The sequence below is a fragment of the Astyanax mexicanus genome, chromosome 1 (assembly GCF_023375975.1).
Source record: "Astyanax mexicanus isolate ESR-SI-001 chromosome 1, AstMex3_surface, whole genome shotgun sequence".
NCBI classification, from domain to species: domain Eukaryota; kingdom Metazoa; phylum Chordata; class Actinopteri; order Characiformes; family Acestrorhamphidae; genus Astyanax; species Astyanax mexicanus.
In genome coordinates, this window is record NC_064408.1 from 92416371 (window position 1) to 92430829 (window position 14459).

General features: G+C 36.7%; 2 protein-coding genes across 2 annotated transcripts; both read left to right on the forward strand.

Annotated features, from left to right (window-relative positions):
* Positions 1-319: 319 nt before the first annotated feature.
* Positions 320-4489, forward strand: LOC111195705 (uncharacterized). The gene is made up of 4 exons (XM_022683487.2): positions 320-573; positions 1312-1452; positions 3377-3474; positions 3578-4489. The coding sequence occupies exons 1-4, from the start codon at positions 439-441 to the stop codon at positions 4014-4016; spliced, it is 813 nt and encodes a 270-aa protein (XP_022539208.1). The 5' UTR covers positions 320-438; the 3' UTR covers positions 4017-4489.
* Positions 4490-5927: 1438 nt separating this feature from the next.
* Positions 5928-13981, forward strand: pdia4 (protein disulfide isomerase family A, member 4). The gene is made up of 10 exons (XM_007254787.4): positions 5928-6298; positions 8078-8258; positions 8339-8544; positions 9081-9219; positions 9468-9673; positions 10522-10680; positions 11166-11317; positions 11401-11557; positions 12054-12287; positions 13370-13981. The coding sequence occupies exons 1-10, from the start codon at positions 6217-6219 to the stop codon at positions 13780-13782; spliced, it is 1929 nt and encodes a 642-aa protein (XP_007254849.3). The 5' UTR covers positions 5928-6216; the 3' UTR covers positions 13783-13981.
* Positions 13982-14459: the final 478 nt, after the last annotated feature.

The following is a 14459-nucleotide window of genomic DNA, read 5'->3' on the forward strand; positions in this document are numbered from 1 at the left end:
TAGCTACCTGGTAGCTATAAAGCTATTTTAAGAAAAACAGTATTGTACTGTGGCAATTTGGCTGTATTTTTACAGCAATTTTTACAGTGTAGTGATGGGGAGAGGACTAAGGAGTGGGTAAGGTCATTGGCCTTTTTAGATAAATAAAATGTATTGGTGTAAAAAAAAATTACACCAATTAAATGTAAAAAATATATTGTCATTTGTTGTCACAAAATCAATTAGACATATTATACAAGTATACAAAATATATATATATATATATATATATATATATATATATATATATATATATATATATATATATATATATATATATATATATATACTATGTTTCATTAAAACATTTTTCAGTAAATTGCATTTTTTCATATGAGTGACATTCATAATTTGTGCCATTTTTATATCTGGTAGGTAATTGGTGGACTCACCTCCTTCATGAAAACAGCAGCAAAATTCAAACGAAGACCTCACATATGTGTGTCTGACCTGGTCACTTACATCAGGGACATGGCTTTAGTATTCACAGGAAAAGGCCAACAGAAGAGGATGCATAACCATGCTAACAGTAATGTGAGTTTTATTTTTAATACTGCATAACAATGTTGCATAACTTTGGTTCATGGGTGCACTATTGGGCTCCATATTAAAATGACTTGATAAAACATTTGCACCAGTAAAAAATTTTAATTTGTTACACTCTGAATAAAAGGCAACTTTTACAGTTTTTTTTTTAATAAAGCATATGTTTGCATGATTACATTTAGATGCACTATATGTATAAATGTTTGTGAATACTCCTTCTAATGGATACATTCACCGACTTTAAGTTGCACCCATTCTAGACACAGATGTACAAATGCACACACAGCTTATCTATTCCCCATAGAAAAGTATAGCCAATAGAATAGGACTATCTGTATAGTCCTAGGTGTGGGCTAAAGAGTTAAAACACCTCTTCAGTATTATGCTGGGTAGCAGTCAAACTCTATTCTCTAAAATAAGGGTTATCCAATGGTTATCCATCCAAAACTAATTTAACTAACTTTATTAATTTAATAATTTAGGTAGTTGAAGATGAAGTGTAGAGTTGGGAATGAGATGGGGTGGTGATCATCCAACTTCCTAACCTCACTAATTTTCTTGTGTAAATGCTCCAAAATCTAGACAAAAGCCTTCCCTTGACAGTAGAGACAGTTACTCTAATAAAAACAGGATACACTTTTTTGTGTCCCAACACTTTTGTCCAAATATTGTTATTGTCTAGGAGTAGCATCACTGATGTCACCCTAATTTCTCTTGTCTGCACAGAATTTGTACCTGGAGGAGTTTGAGGATATTGTTGATGAGCTGTTGTTGCGGCTCGATGTGATAACTGATACTGATGTCCCTGATGATCAAGAAGACAATGACAATCAGAGCTGCTGCAGTTCTGCACATTACAGCTCAGAGGTGTTCATTCTGATCTTTATTATCAGGTGCTGGTCAACGAATTAGAATAATTTGAAATAGTGCAATCATGAAATTCTTTGAATGCATTTTTTGTGCAGAAAGCAAATCAGGTGTTCACCGCACCTGTCCTACTCGTTAGACTAATCACAGAACTCGTTACCTGGAAAAAAGTTTGCTCAGCTGAGCTTTCCAAAAGGCCCATTTAGGCCATTTAACTGTGACACTGTTGTTTTATTGAATTAGAATAATGGAGAAACCGTTTCATTGAATTAGAATATTTTTTATTATAATTACAATCATCACTTTCTCAGTATTTTGTGGCTGCCCCCTTGGCTTGTATGACTGCCTGAAGTCTCCGCGGCATCGATTTGACCAGCTTGTCGCAAGTTTCCGCACTCACAGCTTCCCAGGCAGTGGCGATGTTCTGCTTCAGTTGGTCCAGCGTAGTAGGCTTTCTGTCGCGAATTTTCCGCTTGACGATGGCCCAAAGGTTTTCAATGACATTGAGGTCAGGCGAGTTGGCCGGCCATGCCAAAACTTCAAGCTGTTTTTTAGTGAACCAATCTTTGGTCGACTTTGCCGCATGAGCCGGTGCAAGATCCTGTTGAAATATGAAGTCTACTTCGCCGAACTGTTCCTCAACAGTCGGAATCAGGAACGTTTCCAGAACATCTTGATATACGGCAGCATTGACAGTCTTCTTGAGGAAGCAGAGTTTCCTCACGGACATGCATCCCCAGACCATAACGCTCTGGGGAAACTTGACGGATCTTTTCACGCACTCGTGGTTGTAGGTTTCGCCACCACGACGCCAGACACGAGGACCTTGGTCACCGAAGGAGATGCAGAAGCATGATTCGTCACTGAAGACCACTTTCTGCCAGTCTTCAGCAGTCCACTCGCCGTGTTCTTTGGCCCACTTCAGCCGTTTCTCCATTTGTTTCTTGTTCAGCATCGGTTTTACTGCTGGAACACGAGATTTGAAGCCGAGTTCGCGCAGACGACGGTAAGTGGTTGATCTTGAGACGTCAGCGCCGGTCTGCTTGTTCCACAAGTCGGTGAGCTCGGAAGTGGACTTGAACACCGGTTGCTGACTGCGATCTTTCTAAGCTGCTTGTTGTCGCGAGCAGAAGTTTTTCGGACGCCGGAACAGTCGGTGCGCTTGCTGCAGTTTTTCTTGAGAGCTTTGCAGACGGAAGACTGGCTGATGCCGAGCTGCTCATCAATTTTAGTTTGGGTCAAGCCTTGTTGGCGAAGGGCTTGAATTTGAGCCACTATTCCGGTTGAGAGGTCGCGCTGCTTACCCATGATTGATTTTACAACTTAGAAATTCTACTCAACCCTGACTTTATACTGCACAGTGAACACTCTTCACAGAAAACAAAAATTTGAGCATTTATTCTAATTCAATGAAACGTTTTTTCTCCATTATTCTAATTCAATAAAACAACAGTGTCACAGTTAAATGGCCTAAATGGGCCTTTTGGAAAGCTCAGCTGAGCAACACCTAATTTGCTTTCTGCACAAAAAATGCATTCAAAGAATTTCATGATTGCACTATTTCAAATTATTCTAATTCGTTGACCAGCACTATACTTTATATTCAGTATTTAATTTTATTCTAAACTAAAGTCCACTGTAAACCTAATGTTCACTCTTACCCAACTGTAAACCTAACACTCGCTCCAGAGGTGCTCGTTCCTGGTCCTGGAGATTTCAAGTCTAACACACCTCCAATCTCGAGTTTGGTTGATCTGTAGGACCAGGAATGAGCACCCCTGCTCTAATTTTAACCATAACCTTAACATTTAACCCTCAACCCTAAACCATAGGTTGTCTAACTGCAGAAGTTTTTTTGTATATGACAGCAACATACAGTGAGTTAGTAACTGTGTGTATATAACAGTAGTTTTTTTCTCTATAGGATGTTGATTTGGAGAACACTGTGGGAATGAGGAAAAACTCCTGTGTGTACAGTGCCTCCTCATACATGCATGAAGAAGACGGAGAAAGTAGGCTCAGGTACAGCTCTCTCAGGTTCAAAATCTAACTCTGTTGAGGTGCTATGTACATGAATGCCAAGGTAAATATCAGCTCTGTAAACATGCACTAATTTCATTACAAGGTCACCGCTGGAAAGGAAAACTCTCCAGCCTGTTGGAGGAAACAGAGGAACGATCCATGGCAGATCCATTTTCACCGGCCAGAAGATCCATACAAGCATCACAACCACACCTGTGAAGAAGTCAAAAGACTTACAGACTTTCCTGTGCAGTGATCACTCAATTAGTGTTCAAATGAATGAATGCAGTGAAACACTGAGCTCAAACAGAGCTAAACACTTTAGTCTGACCTGGGAGAACAAGGTTAAGAATGTCTGTACTAAATCCTGGAGCACACAAGCAGATCTAACTCCAGTTTTAAACTCTTCTAATATCAGTAGAACCAGTCTATCATCTCACACAAAGGCCTTTAACCAGTTGTGTATAAGTGAATCACCTGTAGAAAACACAGAGACATATTGTGAATTACAAACAGTACATATTCCAGGTCAGTGTTGCTAAGGGGATGTTTGTTAATCCACAATGGACATATTCAAGTGATATTCAATATTTATCTCAAATTAAACCATAATTTTCAATCTTGATCTTGGAGGCACTGTGCCCTGCACATTTTTGCTTTCCCTTCCAAAACATGCGATTCAACCAACCGGCTTATTAACAAGTTTGAGTGTCAGGGCGGTGTTAAATGTTATAAAGTAGGAAAAACACTAAAATGTGCATTGGACTCCAGGACTAGGATTTAAACAGTGCCTCGTTTCATTATACATATAAAGTAAAATATAAAATATTTGTATGTAGTGTAATATTATGTGTCATGTTTTCACTGCTGTCCCATGAAAAAATATATAAAAATATTTACAAAAGTGCTGAGGGGTGTACTCACTTTTGTGATGTACTGTATTCAAGGATTCAGGGAGACTGTGTCGTACTTAAGAGCAGTATGTTCAAATTAGGTAAAGAATACTAAAAGTGCATTTGGAATGTAATATACTTTATGAAAATACAAATGAAAAAAAAATACTTTCTCTGCATTTTCATAAAATGTGTTTTTAATCAATGCTTTAAATTATATGTTGTGTTGATAGAATTATATAGTTGCATTAAATACAGCTTAAAGCGCACTTTAGTGTATTTTTATTTTCAGTGTCCTTAAGGTGTACACAATAAGTGAATTAATATGCAAAGTAGTACACTTACAATATACTTCAAGTGTATTAAAAGGTGTTTAAATATAGCTTAATTACAACTAAAATATACTTAAGTTGCCATAAGTTGTTCCAAAGTAGTACATTCAGTATGTATTTAGGTACATATTTTACTTTTAAAAAGTATGTACTTTTTCATGTGAAGTATACTTTAAAAAAAATATACTTAATACACTTTTCTTTTACAAGGTCATGTTACATCCAAAAGAATAATTGTTCAAATAGATAAATATAAAGATAAAATGAAATTAAATTAAATAAAATAGATATCAATCATAAACACACAAATATAAAGGAGAGTAGAAAAAGTAACAGCAACATTTAGTCCAGAGCGCAAATTTGCTACAGCAGCATGAATAAGTGTGAATGAAGAGCAGTAACATAATACTGCAGACTTGCCTCTGGGTTGGAAATATTTTGGCAAATTAGTTTGACACAGTTTGACTAAGATATGGTTTCAAAGTGCATGCATAACTCCTCTTGTGCAGGAAACACATTTGCATAAACCAAATAAAAACACACATACAATGTATTTATCTTCTAATAATTAAATATTGGTTCATCTAGCTTTAGAGGATGGGCTGAGATGGCCCCTTCATGATTAACTGAACTAGCAATGCTCCATTGCATGCACCTCAAAAAGTATGTAGTTGCACCCCTGCTCCTGAACATGTCAAGAATAAACTTCTCTGCCTGAATTATTGCTTTAAATGAAAGATTTTAAGCTTAGACAAAGTTGTATCAGATCTTCTATACTAAAATGTAAGGTTTGCTCTGGTACATGGAAAAAAAGCTTACAAACATGCTCACAAAACAGTTTTACTGAGATGTGGCTTTATAGTGCTGGCTTAACTCATTTAGTGTAGGAAACACAGTTGCTTAAAACAAATAAAATAAAAACCAACACGCACAGTGTGTATCTCTCCTAACAATAAAATATTGGTTTATTCAGCTATAGGATGGGCTAAGATCCCTTAAATAACGCACACACTGACAGAGATGCCACTACTGTAACCACATATCAGTGTTTATCAACTGATAGTCCTGTACATCCTGTTGTTAAAACACACGTTCCTGCACAGACTGAAAGAATCTCAGTGTGAAGAGCCTCTCTCCACCAATAGCAGCTCAGAACGTACGGATTTGAGTGGCGGCGTGTGATTGGTGGATTAGGTGGTCTGGCAGCCAATCAGCACGTGGCAAGTCAGACAAGTTGAGGCCGAGAGGTGAAGGAGTGATCAGAGAGGAGAGCGAGGAGGAGAAGAAGATCAGCGGAGGAGTGTTTCAGCATCACAGACTGATCTCAGAGCGCTGAGGACTGATCTGAGGACCAGGTTCATGATCTAAAACACAGCAGCAACAGAGGAGGAGCGGAGGAGCAGAACCGCTGCAGGAGATAAACATAGACAGAGAGAGAGAGAGAGGGAAGATCAGCAGGAGGAGGATAAAGATACAGATAGAGGGAAGAGAGACGCCGGAGAAGAAGATCTGAGGAGATGAGGAAGATCACGCTGTTGTTTATCGTGCTGCTGGGGGTAGCACACCTCACCTCGCTCAGTCGCTGTGAGGAAGATGAGGGTAAGAAACTCTTAAGATGGTCCTTGTTATCCCTTTAGCTCAGAGCCTGTCTGCACATGAACCTGAACTTGAACTGCTTCTTCTCCAATTCTCCAGTCCACCTTAAATAGCCCAGCTCACATAACGCACATGCGCCAGCATGTAAGTAATGTAAAAGTAGCCAATGTTTTTAAGGTGGAACGGTACGAATTGGTCTCGTAGGAGCTAGCCTAGCTAACTTAGCTAACTTCAGAACTTCAGCTTTGTTTGTTTAATAAGTAAGTTAGCTTCCATTAATGAACGCATGTACCTCTGAACCTGACTAGTGCTTTTTGTTAATGATATACATATATAAAATAAAAAAAAATGTATAGAGCGTGGTGTCATTTAAAGAATAAAATGTGAAAATGGAATTTGCTGTGTTTTGTAAAAAAAAAATGCATATACAAGTCTTAACCTAGCTAACAAGATAATGTTTGATTGTGTTAGACATGGTTTTAAAATGCTCTTCTAGTGCAGAAAAAAAACACTTGCATAAACCATACACCATTTGTGTTAAAAATTAAAAAATACTAGTTCATCCAGCATTATAGGATGAGGTGAGATGGGCCCTTTATGTTTAACTTAATCAGTGTAATGCTCTTGAACAAGTCAACAATAAAAGTCTGACTTCAGGTAATGGTTTACATGAACTTCTCAGCCTGAATTATTGCTTTAAATAAAAACTCTTAAGCTTAGAGAGTAAAATGTGCAGCTTGCTGTGGTACATGGCATAAAAAAAGCTCACAAACATGCTTACAAAACAGTTTGATTGAGATTTGGTTTTAAAATGCATGCATAACTCTTCTAGTGCAGGATACACATTTGCAAAAACCATACACACACACACACTTATCTCCTAATAATTAAATACTGGTTCATCCAGCTATAGAGAATGGGCTGAGATGGGCCCTTCACGCTTGAATGAACTAGTATAATGCTCCTGAACGAATCTACAAGTCTAACTTCAGGTAGTGTATACAAGAATGTTTCAGCCTAAATTATTGCTTTAAATTAAAGATCTTACGCTTAGAGTAAGTTGTATCATATAGTCTAAAGTAAAATGTGAGGTTTGCTATGGTACATTATAAAAAAAGCTTACAAACATGCTCACAAAACAGTTTGACTGAGATATGGCTTCAAAGTGCATGCATAACTCTTCTTGTGCAGAATACACATTTGCATAAACCACATAAAAACACACACACACAATGTATTTATTTCCTAATAATGAAATCTTGGTTAATTCAGCTGTAGAGAATGTGCTGAGATGGACCCTTTGTTTAACTGAATTAGCATAATGCTCCTGAACAAATCAACAATGACTGTCTGACTTCAGGTAATGGATACATGAACATCTTAAACTGAATTATTGCTTTAAATGAAGGATCTTAAGCTTAGAGAGAGTTGTATCATATATTCTATATGGCTTCAAATAGATGCATAACTCATGCTGAAAATATTTGTATGAACCATATTTCATATTTTCAGAAACTTATCGCTTAATCTGTAAAACTGACAAAAAGCTTATTGCACATCAGCATATAGCTACTAGTTTGATGATAAAGATGAGCCTTTACGTTTAACTATTTTTAAAGTACAATGTTTGACAATAGATTAACAAATCTGGCAATATAAATGAATGGGTGCTTTAACAAGTTATACAACTTGTTATATTAATATGAACAAGTAAATAAGATAAGCCATTGGTAGATTTAGAATTTAATATTGATTTCTAGTTTCATGTGTTAATATCTGCAGATAAAGTGGGTCATGAAGAGGATGATGGAGATGATGACGATGATGGAGATGATGACGATGACGACGACGATGACGGTACTGAAGTAAAAGAGGAAAATGGAGTGCTTGTTCTAACTGATGCCAACTTTGACACATTCATGGAAGGCAAAGACACTGTGCTGGTGGAGTTTTATGCACCGTGGTAAGTTTGTAATAGAGAGATCGTATCATGCCCCTTTGAAGTGTTTCACTGTGCAAACAGTACTTCCTTTACCCCTCCAGGTGTGGCCACTGCAAGCAGTTTGCGCCCGAGTATGAGAAAATAGCTCAAGTGCTCAAGGAAAGTGATCCACCGATCCCTGTGGCGAAAGTGGATGCCACTAAAGCTACCGCTCTGGGTAGTCGATTTGAGGTGTCCGGATATCCCACCATCAAAATTTTGAAAAAGGGAGAGCCAGTGGAGTATGATGGAGATAGATCAGAAAAGGGTAAGAAGTTAGCTTAAAATTACTTGTTGGTAAAATTAAATACATTTATTGTCAAAATCAGTCTCTCAATATGTGTATGCTTGCTACATGTGGCGTTTGAGTGGCAATACATGTTATATAATAACCTTGCACGGGTAGTTCTACAAAGGCACTAGCAAACTATTATACAGTTTACAGGCATTATTATTTAACATTCCATTTATCTTTCTTACCTACAAGATTGGGTAAAATATAACTGCATGCTCTCTTTATGAAACCTGCAGTGGCATCTACAATACTATTCACTATTCACCTTCATTTTAAATGCTGGTATTTCAGTTTTTGTTTGTAAACCTTTGTTTACTTTAAATCAGAAAATCAGTCAATTTATCCAACTATTTACTTTTTATAGTTACAGCTCTAATGAGCGCTGAAAGTTTGATATTGTTTTATATGGCTTGCTGTTGAGTTAATGGAGTACCCATATTAAAGTATGAATAGTTTAGATTCATGTTTGCATCACCAATACTGAAGATGTCTCAACTTTAATCCTGCAGCAATTGTTGAGCGAGTTAAAGAAGTTGCCCAGCCAGATTGGAAACCTCCTCCAGAGGCAACCCTGGTGCTCACAAAGGACAACTTTGATGATGTGGTCAATAATGCTGATATCATTTTGGTGGAGTTTTATGCACCCTGGTAAGTGCTTTTGTTTTTGGGACAGTTTCTCAGACTTTCTTTCTGTTGGAAGGAAAATATTTTCTTGGACTAGCCTTAATCTCTCACTGTGGAACTGATCCTTTGTTAGAATGGACTATTTACGATGGGTTGTTTTGTTTAATGTCCTGTTGCCAGAGAAATATTTACTGTTCAGTTGGTGATGTTTATCAATCATTTAGCCAGGTCTATTAATATTAACATGTTTTGTTCTGCATTAAAATAAACAGGTGTGGTCATTGTAAACGACTGGCTCCTGAGTATGAGAAGGCTGCAAAGGAGCTCAGCAACCGCACTCCTCCTATACTGCTGGCTAAAGTTGATGCGACTGTAGAGAATGATCTTGCATCTCGATTTGATGTGACTGGATACCCAACACTCAAAATGTTCAGAAAGGGAAAGGTCTTTGATTATAATGGACCACGGGAAAAAACTGGTATGTCAGCAAGTTTTGAGTTTTAAGAATATTGAATTGATAGTTTGATGCAAAAATCTAAATGACAAAATGCACATCACATGTCATCATTACAGTTCTCTTTGATGTAAATATAAATCTTATATTATGTAAAAGAGATTTATGTAAATCACCCCTCAGTCAGTATAGTAGTATATTTTTGCTGTCTGATAAAAAAACATGTAATTCCAAAACATTTCCTAACTCTAATTTAAGTCACTGTAAAGAATATATTTCAGGTAACTTTAATGGTTAGTTTGTGTGGACAAATTTAAGTTGTGAACTAAAAACTGACATAAGTGGAGATACTTGTTTTTCATTGGACAGCGATGATTCATACATACCTTTGGCCACAATTACAGCGCTGTGACTGTGAATAGGTCTCAATCAGGCTTGCAGAACTGCTCAAGCTATGTCAGGCTCCACATGTATCTGACATTAACAGCCCTTTCAAATCCAGACACAAGTTCTCCATTGGATAATGCCTGGGCTGTGACTCCTCATCATCAAAACTTTCACCTCGTCTTTAATCAGTTTCTGTGTTGCTTTTGTTTTATGCTTCTGGTCATTGTCTTGCTGGGAAATAAATCTTCTTCCAAATTATAGTTCTCTTGTATACTGAATCAGTGCTGAAACATCCAAATAGTTGAATGCTTTTAGACACTCTCTGCATTTAGGGATTAGCTCTTTTATCTCAATCATGCTAAACTTCGGGGTATAGGCTTCCATTATTAGCTACATTAGATTCATAACAAACATCAGAATTGACAAAGCTGTTGCTTTAATAAAGGTTTGTATTAAAGATTCCTGTGTAAAATGTTTTTGTCTAGGTATTGTTGATTACATGAGTGAACAAGCTGGTCCTCCATCCAAGCAAGTCCAGGCACTGAAACAAATTCAGGAACTGTTGAAAGATGGAGATGATGCACTGATTGTTGGAGTCTTCTCCTCTGAAGAGGATGCTGTCTATGAGATCTATCAGGAGGCCTGTAAGTACTAGCACAGTTCTTCTTTTTAGCGGTTAGTGCACAGGTTAATGACAAGCTGCTACAACAGCAGCGATGACTATTCACTGTTTCTGGCACATGTCTTATCACGAGTTAACTACTATGATGAAGGCATGATCATAAACAGCACAGTCTTAGTTGCACAGATCTTTGTGCGTTTTTAATTCGTGTTGTCCAGGCCATATGGATGGTTATGGACTGCTGGACTGCAATACTTTTAGGAATTCACACATTTGTCATTTATGTAAGTTCCAGTAGTATGTCGTTCAGTTCAGTAGACCAGGCTACCCAGGTCACAGCGTTCTGCATATATTGTTTATTAAGTATATAAATAATTTGTTGGTCAAGAGCAAGAAGTAATCTTTTAAATTTTATATTTATATTAGTTTTTTTTTTCTCTTTGTATGATTTTGAAGGATTTGTTTTTCTGCAGTATTGATGAGTCATTGTATTACCTGTATTATTAGGTAACACACTGAGAGATGACTACAAATTCCGTCACACTTTTAGCAGTGAAATAGTCAAATTCCTTAAGGCCTCCCCTGGACAGGTGGTCATGCTCCAGCCTGAGAAGTTCAGATCAAAACATGAGCCCTCATCATACTCCTTCACAATTAAAGTAAGTCTTGCAATTTCATTAAGCAATGAAAGCCCTGAAAACACAAACCTTACACTGTCTGACTTATTTTTATTTCCACTCAGGATTCCACATCTGCTTCAGAACTTCAAGATTTCTTCAAGAAACACACACTGCCATTGGTTGGACATAGGAAACAGAGCAATGATGCAAAGAGATACACTAAGCGGCCACTGGTGGTTGTGTATTATGGAGTAGACTTTAGTTTTGACTACAGAGTTGGTAAGTATAACAATTTCTTTTTATTGTATAATTTTTTTTTTTTTCAGCTTTTACATATTTGGTAGTAATTCTTTTAATTGTGTCCACAGTGACCTCTACTGGTGAAAAGCTGATTTATCATAGTCTGATTAAAGGATTACTGTAGCTCATCTTGATGAATTTTAAAACAAGTTGTTCAGGTCATCATATGATTCATAACAGACTGAATAAATACATTTAGCAATTTATACAAAAATGCATGACCTACATGACCTACGAATCACTTTAGTAGTCTGTTCAGTAGACAGTCAGAATGCCCTGGTTACAGCTATGGACCGAATGTGTTTGTCAATTATAATCAGTAGTAACTTTTAAATCTTTTAAAATGTGTGTTTCATATAAATGTTTTTGCGTGTTTTGCACCGTTTATAGTAGGCATTTTTAAAAAGTTATTTCAGCTACAGTAAAAAACTGAATTGCTGCCTTCTAAAATATTATCATATTTTTCTGTGCACAGCCACTCAGTTTTGGAGAAGCAAAGTACTAGAGGTGGCTATGGACTTCCCTGAGTACACTTTTGCTATTGCGGATGAGGAGGACTATGCTGATGAGCTAAAGAGCCTTGGCCTTAGTGAGAGTGGGGAAGAGGTGAATGTTGCCATCCTTGGAGAAGGTGGAAAGAAGTATGCAATGGAACCAGAAGAATTTGATACAGAAGTACTTCGGGAATTTGTTGTTGCCTTTAAGAAAGGTAAGTTGTAACTATATCTGTTGGTTAAACTGCTTTTTTTACTTCTTTAAGACGTTGGTCTCAACAGAATAGATGGGTATGAAGTTCTGCCTTTCTGATTTTCTCTTTGCTTATAATCCGTTACAAATATATATTTAGTGAATCAGTGGTGTGACAAAAGAGGTGGGTAATATGGCCCTAATATATCAAAATATTGCTAAATTATTTGCTAGAATTATATTTTTGGTGTATTAATATATAAATATTTAAGTATTACCTGGCATAAGTAAATATAATAAATAAAACTGTTTCTAACATCCAGTGGACAAACATAAACCGTAAACTTGTTTGTTTTGGTAACAGTAATTTGCGAAGATTCTGACTTTGTAAAAAAAATTAATAATAATAAAATAACGCAACACAAATATTGTGGTACAAATTGTACACAATTAACACAATTAAAGTGTAAAATATTTAGTGGGTGGATATAAGGTGCAAGCAAACTGTTATTATACAAAAAAATGTCAATATAGGTTTTATAGTAAATATCAAAACAAATATAAAATTATCTAGTTTTAAGAATACTGCCATTATTATTTTTTAATATCATTTCAAAAATGACTTGTGTTGTGTACTATACAGCACAGCCCTACCATGATGGCAGCTGCCTAGTAACCCTCTAGCAGACACACCATAGCAGCCACTATACCAGTGTTGTAAAACTATTAGCACCAATTAGCAACCACTGAAATTCTGGAGTAATTTAGATGGAATTACTTGGATTATTTTTAGGAGAGTCTTATCTGGAGCTGGGATTGGTCAGGATGTTCACAAAACTGTAAAATATATTCCTGAGGGTTTACAGCTGATGTCATAATAAAATTAATAAGCAAATCATTGTGCAGCACAGCCCAAATTGAAACTACAATGTTACAATTTGTATACATCTAGTTGTTGAGTTTCTCCAGGTTGATTGTTTGCATCCTGTCCATATTACAGCTTTATGGCACTCTACGGTCAAATTTAAAAAATGAATAGAACCTGAGGTGAGAGCCTTCCAAATGTTCTTACTGACACCAGATGTTTTGTGTCCTTTTTAACAGGCAAACTGAAGCCCATTATCAAGTCACAGCCTGTTCCAAAGAACAAGGGACCTGTGAAGGTGATTGTTGGCAAAACGTTTGATGAAATAGTGCTGGATAAAAAGAAGGACGTCCTCATTGAGTTCTACGCACCGTGGTGTGGTCACTGTAAGAAATTGGAGCCTGATTACCTCGCTCTTGCAAAGAAATATAAGAATGAGAAGAATCTTGTGATCGCCAAAATGGACGCTACTGCCAACGATGTGCCCCACGACAGCTATAAAGTTGAGGGATTCCCCACTATATACTTTGCTCCCAGCAACAACAAGCAGAATCCCATCAAATTTGAAGGTGGTGAAAGGAATGTTGAGGGCTTTAGCAAATTCATCGAGGAACATGCAACAAAATTATTACAAACAAGAGATGAACTCTAGAGGGTTTTTGGAGAAACCATGAACTTTAACACATTCCGATGCAGGAAGTATTCTGATACGCAGACTGTGGCAGTCTGGAGTAATTTTGTTGTAACCAGTGTTCCTGAATGCAGAATCCTTCTTTTTTTCATTCCAAAGTTCGCACTGTTTATTAGGTTTCTTTCAAAATCTTTTTAAATAAAAGTGTAAATTGGAAAAATGTTTGTTTCCTACTCTCGGTTCAATTATATTGTTTTACTTAGAAATAGAAATAAGCCGTAAGACTTATCGTTCTGGTTCATGTGGTGGAAACCTTATCTTCAGGGATTAGCATCAAACAATATGTTATTTTAACCTTTTATTAATTTGACTGATCAAAACCAGGAAAATTTGGTTTCCCTCCAATATCCTGTCCATGTATAGTAATAGTTATTGTTATTTATGGTCTCAGATATAGTTGATCAGCCCATATGGGTTTGGTATTTGATGTGAGCTTCCTTATAAAAGGCCAATATTGTTAAAGGTTTTGTATAGAATGGCACTAATCACACTTCAGTCTTACTGTGCATCAACAATTATACCACAGTTCTATTATTGCTGTTTATTGAAATGTTTTGAGTTAAAGAGGATGAGAAAATATGTTACATGGAGACCCTCGGTCACATTGCATTACAGACTAAAAACTGCACTCATAGAAC